At 35.2% G+C, this 16,003-nt stretch overlaps 1 protein-coding gene across 1 annotated transcript in view; it reads left to right on the top strand.

Moving 5' to 3' along the window:
* PDE10A (phosphodiesterase 10A) overlaps positions 1-16,003 on the top strand; it is a 317,828-nt gene that overhangs the window by 279,263 nt on the left and 22,562 nt on the right. Inside the window, exon 18 of the mRNA XM_029223680.1 lies at positions 2,401-2,573. Coding sequence (XP_029079513.1) covers positions 2,401-2,573 — 173 coding nt within the window. The remainder of the gene's footprint in view (positions 1-2,400; positions 2,574-16,003) is intronic.

Below are 16,003 nucleotides of genomic sequence, written 5' to 3'. Positions count from 1 at the left end.
TAGGTTGTTAAATAATGTGAAATTGGAGCTTTCAAAGCATTTTCAGCATTTATCTGCTGTGCTTGGTTGCTATATCTCCCTTATTGTCTTTTGTTTTGGTAGGAGCAAAGTGTTGATAAATGTATACTATATTCTCCTGAAAGGAAGGGGCCATTTATTGTTGTTTTATCACTTATTCCCTTTACTCTTGTAAAATGTTGAAGGAAGTAGTCCAGCTGTTCATTATAAAGGTTCACTGCTGAAATTTTCCACCTAGTTTCCCTTTAATATCAAAAAGTAAAGTAAAAAAAGAAATAATGAATCTGAAATAGCCCGCAGTATATACAGATCCTTTAAAATGGGTCTTACTTTGTCTTAGGTCCTGGACACTTTTGAGAATCTGATGAAAACATGTGTTTATGGATGCCACACTCAACGTACTATATACAGTTGTAGTGAGTTCATTGTTCTGTGGTCCCCAAGAGAATATATAGGACCCAGGCTAAGAAGTCCCTATTTTAGAGAGGTTAAAACGTAAAATCCAACAGTATGTGAGAATATTTTATGTGCTGTAATTTAATAGTTTGTTGGTGATAGAGAGGATAAATCATATAAATATATATCACACGTGATTCCTCTTCAGACGACCTGCCAAGAGCAGATGTGTGCATGAGTACCGGCCAAACACATCCAATGTGGAACATGTTCATGAGGGGGGAGCCCAGGTCACAGAGCATTAAGTGCTGAAGCGGAGGCCAGCTGTTTTACTTGAGTTATGACCAAAGCAAAGCAGCTTTCTTAGCACAAGTTAGAGTCAAGATTTCTTTCTTGTAACTGTACAAGTTTAGAGTTGAGGTTGAAAGGGGCTTGGAAGTTAATTACCTTTCCAGTGACTAAATCCCCGCCCCTTGTCCCCCATCAGTTACTAACCAGCCTGTGTTTTGAATGTTTCCACAAACAGCATCCCATGCATAGTTCACCTGGTAACTCTGAACATTAAGGTGGTTCTTCCTTGTGTTGAGCTGAAGTCCTGTGCTTATCACGTCCCCCGCTTTGGCCCTATTGTATTTATGAAGGCTGCTTCAAGGGAGATTACATTACTAAAAATTACTGAAATAACCAGTTTATATAAGTACTGCACTTTTTCTTTAGTCAAATAAAAATGTTGTTAATGCTTCAGCAAATACTTCGTTTCAATTAGATCTCAAAGATTTATTTAAATTTTATCATTTGAAAGCGCAATCATGTGTTTGAAAGTGCTTCATAACCTTAGAGCATTCTACAAACACGTCCTTAATATTATCATTGTCTGAAGAAGAACCAACTAGAACTAACTCCATGTATCATAGGATAATTTAAATATAAATATAATACCTTAAAAGTAAATAATACAGGAAGATTCTGATAACTGAAGATAAATGTGGCACATACAACCTTATTTCAGAGTAATAGGAAGCAGACAATATCTTAGTGAGATGTCTGATTTTGTAAAGAAATATACTTTAATAATTTCAAGTTTGTCATGTAATTTATCAGTAAATATATGTAGCTTAAGACAAGCAGAAACAATTAAAAGTCAGCTTATAGTACAACTGCGTTGACTAATGAACCACTAAGAAATAATTGATGAACCCATACATTGAATCTCTACCTTTTTGTGTGTGAACAAAAATGACCCGTTTTAACCTCAACTACAAATAAAACTTAAAATCCCGAGGAAGAAATTATTGTAAAAAGTTTTTAAAAGATTCATATACAGAAGAATAATTATGAGAAAACAGAATTCAAATGACCAGTGTTTGGTCTTGTTTAGGGTGATGATCTGCTGGGTCCATCTCCCATGAGGACAGAAGACGGGATGGCCTTACAGTTTTTGCACCTCAGGGATTTGTGCTTTATGTAAAAGCATTCTTGCCTGTAGGGAGAGTTTTTAATACGCCTAAATTTTACGTTCAGGTCCTGATACAGAGAAAACAGTTTATTAATCATGAGGCTTGCGGAAGTGGACGAAGGCTTAGATGACTTTTTAAGCCCATTAATTCCCAGTATAATGTGAAAATTACCGAAGTTCTTAATTAGTTTAAAAGGAAAAGTCTTTTACTTAAATATTTTACATATTCCAGTCCTTTAATTCCTTACTAGAAATATCCCCAAACTAGGTGTATATTTAAATCACTGGGATTTTACGGTGGGAAATGTTACGTAGTTTAAATAGTTCACTTAAGTGGTAGCTTCATTGTTGTATCGTGAAGAGAAACCAAAACATTAATTTCATTAGTCATTTTAAACTATCCTTTTGTTCCCCCAAAACCCGTCCTGACCAAATGCCATTGACTGACTGTTGTTTCAAGTAACTGAAAATGTCATTAGATTGGAGCTTGTGCTTGTTATTGGTGGTGTTTGTTTGTATTTTCTCCCTAGTTGGAGGGGCACAATATCTTCTCCACCCTGAGCTCCAGTGAATATGAGCAGGTGCTTGAGATCATCCGCAAAGCCATCATTGCCACAGACCTCGCGTTATACTTCGGAAACAGGAAGCAGTTGGAAGAGATGTACCAGACCGGATCGCTAAACCTTAATAATCAATCACATAGGTAAAAATAATTTTTGAAAGTTTAGTAGCCCAGGAAGTGTTATTTGGAATAAATTTATATTTAAAAACAAAAATGTAATTTGGCATAAATTTATACTTGAAAAAAGAAATGTAAAAAGAATTTATGTGGGTTTTTTTGTTTGTTTTATGTGCACTTTATATTTACTTTGGATATTTCGTTATTTGACAAGATTGCTGACAATGTATTGTGAAGGTCACTAAAATATGAATTAGAATTTAAACTGGTCACATAGGAATGGGTACTTTTAAAGGGAAGTCATTTTCCAAGAGGCCTCTCCTTGAATTTATCACAGTCCAGCGTTTGGTCATTGACCTCACAGACTCAAAAGCAAATGAAAATGGATTCATCAGAATCCAGATCTTATTAACCAAGCCAATGTGATTGACATATAAAACCTGAATTCCATTTTATTGACCTGCAAACATACATTCTAGTTATGAGCATCAGAATATTGGCATTCAGCGTGGTCACAATCCTTCAGGAAGCCAAGTGGCAATCCAAAGTTGGTTTGAACGTGGGGTCAGAACAGAGAGAATGAGGTTCCTTAAATGTTCTAATGCATCAGGCTAAGGTAGTTTGATTCCTTTTTTTCTGAGAAGGTGTGACTTGCCCGCTGGATTCAGAAATGTGTCACGTGTTTTCATCTTGCACCTGTCCACCCACCTGTCCATTAGAGCTCAGTCCACTGGCTAAAACCCCTCTTGGCCTTGCCGGTGTGTAGGTGGTTACCACCAGCTTTTCTTTGTAGGACTTTCCTTTTGCTGTTTCCATGTCTGACTAGGTCCATCTTAAGTGATGCCGTCTTTATCTTTAGACTTGGGAACCCTTGTTTATTGGTTCATCCTAGTCTTGCTGAAGTTGAATCTATTCTTTTTTGCTCAGATGCTTTGTGTACCTCCTCTGTGATCCATTAAGGTACTGATCATAACATTTCTTTCTAGAGAAATCTGCTTTCAGTTCTAAGAAGCAGTTCACTCAGGTACCCCAAACACAACACATTAGGTCTACAAATGACTAGAGACAGATACATAATAAATAAAGCTGACCTCTTCAAGACTATGATCATCAGAGTTTTTATGGGGAACCTTCTTTGAGGAAAAAAATATACATCTTAATTTTACAGAGGGCAGTCTGCACACATTGCCAGCACCCTCCCAGGGTTGGCAGAAGGGTCAGTGTCATGCAGGACAACACACCCTCTTCTGCCTGCAGCCCAAGGGATGCGTGTGATTTACAGTCTTCATGTCTGTAGAAACGGGAGTTTGTCCGCGGTTCTCTTTCTTATGGCAATGATAAAGACTGGAGAAATATGCGCTGGGTTAAGGTATCCTTTGGCTTGCTGAAAACTATGTGTATACATTGTTTTTAAGTTATAAATAAGAGTCATGTAAGTAGTAACAAGTTTCTTGCATATGATTTTAGCAAAATGATTACAATAATAATATTCTTATAAAATAGAAAATTTTTAAATCTAATTGCAAGTAATATACTTGGTGCTTAATGCATATGTACATGTTAGTAGTGTGTACTGTATAGTTATGATGCTTAAATAATTTTAAAGGTGTTGCATATTTGTTTTAAGAATTCAAAGAGTGCGGGTATGTACAAGAAAAACAATAACAGAGTCGTCCGTGGGTGTTCGTTCCCGGAGCCCCTGCAGGTACCAGAATACGGGTATTACGTCCCTTGTATAAAATGGCCCTGGACGAAGAATAGGGTCACTCTTCCGTCCGCACAGAGCGGATGAGAGACCCAGGGGTCCGCTGGGTCCTGTTCTGCAGAACCGATAGAACCATGCATTCTCCTCTGTTTATTCTAAGCTGTTTATATGCACAAACATACATCTTTAAACAAAACCGTGATTACAGGGCTTCCTCGGTATCCACAGAGAATGTGCACCACCCGCATAACAAAATCAGTGGATGTTCAAGTCCCTAAATCCCTTCGTCGGCCCTCAGCCCTCGTATCTGTAGGTTCCGCCTGTACAGATTCAAGCAACATAGTACAGGATCCGAGGTCGGTTGACTCTGCGGATGCAGGACCCGCAGATGAGCAGGGCCGACGGTATACCAGATGCTTGCCTATTTTTAAGAGTTATGTGACATCACGTAGTATGGAGGACTAGCTAAAGGCTCACTGAACCTTCCTCCTATTGATAAGATGTTTCTAGAATTTTGCACCGTAAATAATTCTTCAATAAACTCTCATAAAGTCATCTACTGTCCTTTAAAAATATATATCACATTGCATACGGTGCTAGAAATGTAGATACATGTTAAATTGTCTAAAAGGACGGTAGAAATTCACACTTCTCCTCACATAGGGTGAAAACTGTTTCTCTTTAAGTATGCCATTCTCTGACAGCTCCCTGCATTAAAGATCTTTTCATGTTTGTTGACTTTGTTCCTACTTCTGTTTGTTCACAACTTTTGTGTAATTTTTGTTGAATTCTTTACTTTTTTTTATAAATCAGTTTGCATTCTATATTTTTGTTAAGGATGTTAACATTTTCTCTGTTATATGTTACAAACATTTTCTTAGGTGCTTTTCAAAAGTTTAATTTAGATTTTATTTTAAATACAAAGAAATTTAATTTCATGAAGCCAAATCTTTCATTTGTTTTTATCAAATCTGGTTTCCTGTCTTGCTTATGAAGACCTCCCCTATCCTCAAAGTAATATAAATTGTACTTAAAATTTTCTTTGCATATTAATGCTTCTGGAGTTATACTTTTTATGAACATAACTTTATTTCTTCCTGATGGGTTGAATCAATACCATTTAATTAACAATCTATTTTCTTCCACTGAATTGAATTGAAGTTTCATATAAACTCAAATACTTCTTTGGACTCCTTAAGCCATGTAATTGTTAATTATCTAATCCTCGACTGTGATCGTACTGTTTTGATTATTGTAACTATGTTGAAATTTATCATACATACCTGGTAAAATAATCTTAATCTCTCATTTACTTTCCGAAAATTTCGTGGAAATTGTTACTTAGTAAATGCATTTTTAATATTTTTATAAGAAAAATTTCAAACTTAAGAAAAGTGGAAATTATACTAAAATGTATACTCATACCCACATTTAAGAATTATTAACATTTTAACGTATTTTTTGCCTTTATTTTTTGACTGTGCCACTTCCTTGTAGTGTATAGACATCATGACCCTTTATTTCCTTCATAGTGAATACTTAAAAAAGAAAAAGAATATTTTATCGTGTTTGTTTTCAATTAAAAATATCCACATTGGGATTTTGATTGCAGTTATATCGCATTTATTTCTTCACTTGTAAATGAGAGTATATTGGCTTCTCATCCAAAAGCACTGGCATGACTTTTTAGCCTTGGATAACATTTTATATAGTTTATTTACACAGATCCTATCACTTTTTTAGTTAAATTGTACTGGTCATGTTATACATGTTATCACTTGTGAATGTGTTTTTTCCAGTTTTTAACGGAAATACAATTTCCAGTATAAAAATAGTTATGAAGTTTTATATATTTCTCAATTTTGCTTCATGTTTTTAGAAACTTTGTTATTAGGTGCTTATACATTTGTGTATTTGTTATGTCTTCTCTATGATTTATCCTCTTGTCACTATGAAATTCTCTTTTTATTCTGGTAATACTTCTTGCCTTAAAGTTTTCTGTGTCTAATAGCCACACCAGCTTTCTTATGCTTACTTATTGGCATGTCATATTCTTTTCCAATCCTTTACTGTTACCCTATCTGCATCCTTATATTTTAAATGTGTCTTGTAATCAGCAGTAGTTGAGACTTTCAGTGGCTGCTTCCTTTAGGACTGTCAGTTCGTTTGCCTTTAATGTAATTATATTTATGTTTGTCTCATTATCTTGTTTGTTTTCTCTTTAACCCTTTGTTCTTTGTCCTTCCTTTCCTGTCTTCATTGGAGTTAATGAAATGTTTCCTTTGTTGTTGTGTTCTGTATCTTCTATTGGCTTTTATTGTTACGCTTGTATGTTTTCAAGTGGTTGCTCTTGAGTTTACATGAATCTGCATTTTTCAGTCCACCTTGAATTAATATTACTCCATTTCTGTACAATGTAACAACCTTAAAAAGACAGAATCCAGTTATGCCCAGTTTTGTCTTTTATGCTATTGTTGTTAAATGTTATACTGCTACGTATGTTGTATATACCACCAAGGTTGCTAATACTTTAAATTAAATAGTTAATAGATTATTAAAGAATTTTTTAAAAAGAAAAAGATAATCTGTCATATTTTCTCATATATATACCATTTCCAGTGCTTTGCATTCATTTGTGTAGATCCAGATTTCCGTCTGGTAATTATTTTACCTCAGTCCAGACAGCAGATTCTTTCAGCCTTAGTTTATCGCCTTTATCTTGGCTTCACTTTTCCAAGATACTTTTGCTGGACTTAGGATTTTAAGTTGACAGGCTTTCTTTCAGCATTTTTAAAATGTTATTCGGTTGTCTTCTGACCTCCATCTTTTTCTTTTTTCCCTGATGAGAAGTCAGCAGTCATGCTTATTGTTATTCTCCTATATGTAGCATGTCTTTTTATTTAAGATGTTCTCTGTATCCTTGGTTTTTCAGCACTTTGTTTACAATGTGCCTCAGTGTCCTCCTTGTATTTGTCCTTCTTGAGTTCCTCTGAGGTTTCTGGGTCTCTGGGCTGCCGGTTACAGGAAAACGTAGTAAAGTTTTAACCATTTTTCTTCAAATAGTTTTTTCTGTCAACCCGTCATTTTTCTTCTGCAACTCTAATTACACATATGATAGATCACTTAATACTGTCTTACAGGTTATTAGGGCTCTGAACTGTCTTTTCAGTCATTTTTCCTCCCTGGGCCTCCCTGGGTAATTTGGTATGATTCGCCTTTAATTTCAATGATCCTTTCTAATGTTCTCTCCAATCTGTTGTCCATTCCATCCAGTGATTTATTTTATATATTGTGTTTGTCAGTTCTGAGATTTATTTGGGGTTCATTTTTATAGCTTCTATGTCTCTTTTAAAATTCCTGTCTCTTCACCCATTGTATCCAAGTATATATTTTCCTGAGATTCTTTAGTATATCTATCAGTTACTTAACGATGCTTGTCTTCATTTCCACCAACTGAGTCCTCTGTGGGTCTTTTTTTGTTGACTTTTTTTTTTTTCTGAGTCATGGAACACATTTTTCTTTCTCTTTAGGTGTCTAGTAATTTTTTAATTTATATGCTACATTGTGGATAATATGTATTCTCTGTTATCTTTCTGGATCCTGTTATCCTTCTCTGAAGATAATTGACTTTTATTCTAGTGGCCAGTTAAATTTCTCATGGATTATCCTAAATTTATGGATATGTGCCTTAAGCATTTTTTGTGTGGTTCTGTTTCTGTTTTGGCCTTGGTCCTTAGGTCCAGCCAAGGATTTGAGGGGAACATGAATGCATATTTGGGGACTATCGCCTTTGTGGCTCTCTCCTTTCCAGGATTTTTCTCCTCAAATTCCACGTACTCTGACAGCCCAGATGCTAACCTCTCCACCATACTGTGCCTTTTGGGGGGCCGCTAAATGTCTCATACCCCAACTGAGCCATAATCTTAGCAGAAAAGCTAATAAATGTGGATTATGCCCAAAGGTTTTGAACTCCTTTCAGTTTCTGCCTGCTTTTAGGTACTCAGTTGCCTTCAATGAGTTGTTTTTAAATTTTGTTCAGAATCGATTCCGTCATTACTAGAACTCTAAAAATGTGTTTTCTAGCAATTTTATTATGTTTTCTGTGTCAGTTGAAAATATGAATCTCTTGGATTTTCTAGGCATACTTTCACATCATCTACAGTTAAATATCATTCGTTCCACTTTTCTGATATTGATACCTATTTTGCTTTCTCATCTGACTGTATAATGAGAACCTACAAAACAGTATTGGATTATGGTGATAAAGCAAGTATATCTAATATGTGTTTGATTTTAATTGTAGTGATTTTAGATTTTAATTTTTTATGTGATTTTTTTGGTAAATTATTTTCATCTGGTATGAGTTTTTTTCTTCGTTTCTTGTTTGTATTACTTTTTATTAGGAATTTTTTGAAATTCATATTCAGATGTCAGTGATAATATGATTTTCCTAATTTCTGTCATTGATTTCTTATTTTATTAATAGATTTTTAAATTTCCTAATTTTGTGCTACCACTGAATTCCTTGTACTCTAGTTTCCCATGGAATTACTTTTTTAATATACTAAGGAAATCAATTTTTGCTTTTTTTTTTTTTTAGCAAGTTTATGTCGAATCCATTAATTGACATGTAGTTGTTTTTCTGTATGGTATCATAATTTGCTATTAAGATTATGATAGTTATGAAATTAAATTTCTCTCTGGTCTAGAAGGGTTTAAATAACTAAAGATATCCATTTGGGGATGCTTAAATTATATTTATTTGTAAAACCATTACAGTCTGGCACATTTTTTTAATGGAAGATCTTTAACAAACTTTTTAATGTCTTTTGTGGTTTGAGGTAATTGTTTTGTTTTGGTTTTTCCATTTTATTTCACCTCTTGGTCAACTTATTTTGCTAGAAAATCATTTTTCCTTTAGACTTTCAAATTCACATAAAATATTTACACAAATTATTCTCACTTAAAATGTATTTATCTTACTATATCTGTAGTTATCTAATTTTCAATATTTTTATTTCTCCCTTTGTTTCTTAATCAAATTTGTCCTTTCATTTTAATTATTCCTTTTTTACAAACTTTTTAAAAATTTATCATTTCTTTCTTGTGTGTTTGCTCTTTCATTAATTTTTTTTTTTTTTCGGTACGCGGGCCTCTCACTGCTGCAGCCCCTCCCACCACGGAGCACAGGCTCCGGACGCTCAGGCCCAGTGGCCACGGCCCACGGGCCCAGCCTCTCCGCAGCATGCGGGATCCTCCCGGACCGGGGCACGAACCCGCGTCCCCTGCATCGGCAGGTGGACTCCCAACCACTGCGCCACCAGGGAAGCCCTCTTTCATTAATTTTAACTTTTATTTTTGTACCTTAGTTGTTCCTTTTCTTATTTCTCAAATTTCATAACAAAACATGTATATGTATTATTATCTGACTACTAATTGAACTGTACCCTGCAAGTTTTTGATGAAGCATTATTCTTTTTCTTAGTTTTTAGATAATTTTCATTTCTGTTTCCATTTCCTCATTGATGTAGAGGTTAATTTAAAAGAATTTCCTAATTTCCAAATACTTTGGGTATTTGCTTACTTTTTGCTTTGTTTCTAAGGATGCTACTTTGGATCCTTAGAAAAGGATCCAAAAGAGAATATGACGTATGAATTCTCATATATATCTTCTAATTTTTTATAAGATAAACGAGTGATTAAAGCAAAAATAATAATTGTACTAAGATGAGGTTTATATCATATGTAGAGATTAAATATATGAAAATAATAGCACAAAGAATGAGGGGTACATAGAATTATAGCGTTATAAGGTTCTTATGTTTGTGAAGGGTGAGAGTGAAGTGCTAAGTGGAACAATATTAAATTTGTGTGTGTGTTATAAATATGTATATTGTAATGTATAGAAACCATGAAAAAATAAAAGTATAGCTTTTTTTAAAGAAAGGAAAAACGAATAATAAAAAGTACATTTTATCAGCCCACAATGCAGCAAACGGAAAGCAAATATGAAGACAGTAGACGTGAACCCAATCAAACTAACAATTAAACATAAATGGATTAATAGCTCAATTGAAAACCAAAAATTATCAGACTTAATAAAATAACAAGACTTAATTATATGTTATATAAGAAATACACACTCTAAATAGGAAGACTCAGATAGGTTGAAAGTAAAATGATGAGAGAAGATATACCATGCAGACACCTTAAAAAAGCTGCATGGCTGTAGTAGTATCAGAGTCGTTCTGAAGGCAGAATACTGTGAGCCAGCAAGAGGGATAATTCACCATGACACAAGGGTCAACACATAGAGAGAAATAACACTGCAAAATGTGTGCGTGCACCTAATTAACAGAGCTGCAAAACACATGAAGGAAAATCTCACAGAACAGAAAAGGAAACTAAACAAAATCATAGTTCAAGAGTTTTACATTTTTCTTTAAGTAATTTATAGAGCAAGTACATAAAAATCTAAGGCAAAGGAAAAATCAACACTGTCAACATAACCTATTTTATATACACTGAACACTAAAAAATGACTACACATTCTTTTCAACTGCACATGGAATATTTATAAGATAGACTGTGTGCTGGTACCTAAAATAAATCTCAATAAATTTCAAAAGATCGGATTCATAGAATATTTTTTATTGTGATGGAAATAAAAATCACAATAACCTATGTAGAAAAGCCCTACGTATGTGGAAATTAAACAACACACCTCTAAATAACTCATGTATCAAAGAAGAAATAACAAGGGAAATAGAATATTTCAAACTGAATGTTAGGGAAAACAAACTATCACAATTTGTAGGATTCAGCTAGAAGTTTATTTTTAAATGCCTGTGTTAGTCAGTGTTTTAAGATGACACCTTAAGCAGCTAGAAAAAGAAGAGCAAATTAAGCCCTAACTTGAAATGAATAATCAAGAGAGGAGCAGAACAATAAAACGGAGAGCAGCAAACAACAGAGAAAACCAATGATGCCAGTAGTCGGTACCTTGAAAAGATTACTAAAATGTATAAACCCCCAGCAAGACTAAGTAAGGAAAAAGGAGAAAATACCAATCACCAATATTAACAGTAACAGAGAGGATATTGTTACAGAATATGGGCAAAAAGAGGCAGTAAGAGATTATTATAAATAATTTTATGGTAATTTGAAACAGTTAAAAATGGAATAATTCCTTGAAAATTACAACTTACTGTACTGAACCAAGATGAAACAGAAAATCTGAATATCCCCTTAAAGAAATTCTATCCTTAAACAGAAAATTCTCCAGGACCTCATGGTTTCACTTGTGAATTCTGTCAGGCATTTATGGAAGAAATGAGATCAATCTTACACAAAATGTTACTGAAAACGAGACTACTACTTACCACTTTATTTTATGAAGCCTGAATAGTACCGATACCAAAAGCTCACGAACACATTACAAAAACAGTAAGTTGAAGATCTATATTGATTGACATGTATGCACTGCTATATTTAAAAGAAAATGCCTTTCCATGAAAAAAAAAAGATCTATATTCCTCATGGACATAGATCCAATTCATAACAAAGTATAACAAATTCAGTCACATATTCAAGAGACAATATAACAAATGGATTTTATCTCAGGAATAGAAAAGTGGTTTAACATTTGCTAATTAATATAATTCACAGTAATGGAACAAAGAAGAAATACCATATGATCATAGCCAGTGCATTATACTGAAAATAAGTAAATAAATCAACAAATAAAATTAGAAAGGAAAAAGTAAATCTGTCCTTATTTTTAAATCACATGCCATCTACTAAAAAATTCCTCAGGAATCTCCAAAAAAATCTACTAGAATTAATAAGTGACTTTAGCAAGTTCACAGGATACATTTAAAAATTAGTTTAGTGTATATATGAATATTAATTGGAAATTCAAATTAAAGCAATTCCATTTGCAATGTCATTTAAGAAATAAATTTAACAAATGATATAAAGTCTCTTAAAAAATAAATTAAATGATATAAAATCATTTAAAAATAAATTTAATAAATGATAAAATACATAACATTTCCTGAGAGAAATAAAGAATACTAAACGACTGGAGAGATGTATCATGATTATGAATTGCAACACTCAATATTGCTATCGATTCTCTACAAACATTCCTCCAAAACTGCAATTCCAGTCAGAATATCCACAGGCTACTTTTTGTAGAAAGTGACAAATTGACCTCAAATTTATCTAGAAATACAAAAGACCCAGAATAGTCAAAGCAATTTTGACAAAGCAGAGACAAATTTGAGGACTTATACTACCTGATTTCAAGACTTACTATAAAATAACAGTAATCAAGACTGGGTGTATTGGTGTTAGGGTAGACAAATTGGGACAGATTACAAAAGACCCATTCTATGTAGCCTGTTGATTTTCAGCCAAGGGGCCAAGATAATTCAACTAGGGAAAGGATAGTCATTTCAACATTGCTTTTTAATTACGGAGGTTTCAGATGGATGATAGACTTAAATGTGGAAGCTAAAATTATAAAACCTTTAGAACAAAACATAGGAGAAAGTCTTCATGACCTTGCATAGGCAAAGATTCCTTAGCACACAAAAAGCATTAACCTTCAGAGATGTCCGTCAAAGGGTACAAACTCTCAGTTATGAGATTAATAAGTTCTGGGGATCTAAGGTACAGCGTGGTGATTACGGTTAGTAACACTGTACTGTACACTTGAAATTTGCTAAGTGAGCGGATCCTAAGTGTTCTCACCCCCCCCACACACACACACACAAAAGGTAACCGTGTAAGGTAATGAATGTGTTAATTAACTTAATTGTGGTGATCATTTAACAATGTATACATATATCAAATAATCACATGTACAACCTAAATATATACAGCTGTTTTTGGTCAGTCATGCCTCAATAAAGCTGGAAAAAACAAAACAGAAAAGCACTAACCTTCAAAGAAACAAATAAATGATAGATCGTCTTCATCATATTAAAAACTTACGATTTTCAAAACAGCTTTTAAGGAAATGAAAAGACAAGCCACAGAATGTGAGAAAATATTCTCAATATTTATGTTTAATAGCAGTCTCATATAACTCTTACAACTCAATAATAAGACAGATAATCCAAGTAGAAATTACATGAAAAAATTTCCTTTTCAATTTATTTAAGAAAAAATGTGACTTACTTTAAAGGAGATTAAGCATGTTAGTAGAGATGCTATCAAGTGAAATACAGTATGTGAAGTGTACTGTCTGACATGTGAGTGTGTTGTATCAGAGGCTCTTGAGGGATCGGCCAGTAAGTAATGGGAGAAGGGAGCAGAGACACCCAAGGGAGACACCCAATTCCACAGCTACAGATTCGGTACCTTTCAGTGCCAAGCCTGGGGCGAGTGCTGGGTGTACAGCAAAGAGCCAGACAGCCCCTGGCCCTGCTGTCCTGGTCCTTCCAGTCTAACAGGGAGATGGATGCGTCAACTAAAGAACTCTACAACACATTAAAATAAACTTGTGTTCTAGAAAACTCTTATGGGATGAATTGTGTCGCCCCACAGATTCATAAGTTGAAGTCCAGATTCCCAGAATGCGACAGTATTTGGAGATAGGGCCTTTATAGAGGTGATTAAGGTAAAATGAGGCCATGTGGGTGGGCCCTAACCCAACATGACTGATATCCTTGGAAGAAATTTGGACAGAGATGTGTCAGTGGGGAGACCATGTGAAGACACAGGGAGAAGATGGCCATCTGCCAGCCAACAAGAGGAGCCTGGAAAAGATCCTTCCCTCATGGCCCTCAGAAGGAACCAACCCTGCCAACACCTTGATTTGGACTTCTGGCCTCTAAAACCGTGAGACAATAAATTTCTGTCATTTAAGCCACCCAGTTTGTGGTACTTTGTTACGGCAACCCTAGCAAACTAATACAGAAGCTTAAGTGAGTTTTTGTCTTCTGCAATCAAAAGAGCCCAACTGACCCTGGGAGCAAATAGTCTTGAGTTTGGAAAGGCACGAGCCTGGCCAGGCCTAGAGACTTCACGGGTCTTCCTGGGGGTGGGGTGGCCCCCGCTGTGCGCCTGTTTGGCTTCATTGTCACCCCCATCCCCACTGCTTCCTCACCCCGGCCCACAATCCCTCCGACCCCAGACACTCATCGGCCCCCCTGGGTGGGGAGTAAGTGGGTAAGGAGACTCCTGCCTCACCCCTGCCCGGTCCTGGCCTCCCTGATATTCTAACCCTGATCAGCTGTCACAGTCCTGCAGGAAGGGCTGGGTTCACTGCCTGGAAGAGAAACTCCAGGGATCCCACTTTCTGCTTCTGGGGATAAACGGGTGGAGTGAGATTCTCCAGCCCTGACTAATGCGAGGTTTCGTGGAGAAGGGAAGTTGAGAGAGTCATAATGACCACACTGAAGAGCAGTTGAGCTCTTCCACTGCAGCATTACCCGGAATCAAAACCTGCATGATTTGATTCTGTTTTCAGTCACAGCTGCCGTGAACTAACACCCAAGCCATGGGAGCAGGGTGAGTTCAGTCTGTTTGGTAGGATATGCTGTCTGAACCCATCTGGGCCTGGTGATTTCTGTTTTGGAAGGTTATTAATTATTGACCAGATTTCTTAAATAGATACAGACCTGTTTGGATTGTCTATTCCTTCTTGTGTAAGTTTTGGAAGATTGCATCCTTTAAGAAATTGATTCATATTATCTAGGCCACCAAAGTTGTGGGTGTAGAGTTGTTTATAGTACTCCTTAATTCTCCTTTGAATGTCCATGAGATCTGTAGTGACGTTCCCTTTTTCATTGCTGATATTAGTAATTTGTATTCTCTTTTTTCCTTAGTTAGACTGGCAACAGGCTTATTGCTTTTATGGATCTTTTCAAAGAGCCAGCTTTTAGTTTGGTTTATTTTCTCTGTTGATTTGCTGTTTTCAATTTCACTGATTTCTGCTCTAATTCTTACTATTTCTTTTCATCTGCATATTTGGATTTAACGTGTTCTTCTTTTTCTAGTTTCCTGAAGTGGAAACTTAAATTTTTAATTTTACATCTTTCTTCTTTTCTCTTATATGCATTTAATGCTGTAAATTTCCTTCTAAACACTGCTTTCACTACATCCCACAGATTTTGTTAAGCTGTGTCCTCATTTATGTTTAGTTATAAATATTTTAAAATTTCTCTTGGTTTCTTCTATGACCCGTGTGTTATTCAGAAGTGTTTTTTAATCTCTAAGTATTTGAGGGTTTTCCAGCTATTTTTCTGTTATTGATATCTAGTTAATTTCATTGTTATCTAAGAGCATACATTGTATGATTTCTGTTCTTTTAAGTTTGTTAAAAAGTGTATTTTATGGTCTGGAACATGGTCTGTCTTGGTGAATGTTCCATTTGAGTTTGGAAAGAATGTGTCTTCTGCTGTTGCTGGATGAAGCAATCTACAGATGTCAGTTGTATCATTGATGAAATTATTGGATTCAAATATGTCCTGATTTTCTGCCTGCTGGACCTATCCAGTTCTCATAGAGGTGTGTTGAAGTCTGCAACTATAGTAGTGGAGCTGATACACTTTTCCTTGAACTTTGATCAGTTTTTGCCTCACATATTTTGAGGCTCTGTCGCTAGGGTAATACAGGTTGAGGACAATTATACCTTCCTGGAGAATTGATCCCTTTATTCTTATGAGATGTTCCTCTTTATTGCGGGTACCTATCCTTGCTCTGAAGTCTGTTCTGTCTGAAATTAATCTGGCTGCTC

Source organism: Monodon monoceros, unplaced genomic scaffold (genome assembly GCF_005190385.1).
Source record: "Monodon monoceros isolate NGI ecotype Baffin Bay Population unplaced genomic scaffold, NGI_Narwhal_1 Super_Scaffold_15, whole genome shotgun sequence".
In the NCBI taxonomy this organism is placed as follows: Eukaryota; Metazoa; Chordata; class Mammalia; order Artiodactyla; family Monodontidae; genus Monodon; species Monodon monoceros.
The sequence above is the reverse complement of the archived record's forward strand: the minus strand, read 5'-3'. Positions and strand labels throughout refer to the sequence as shown.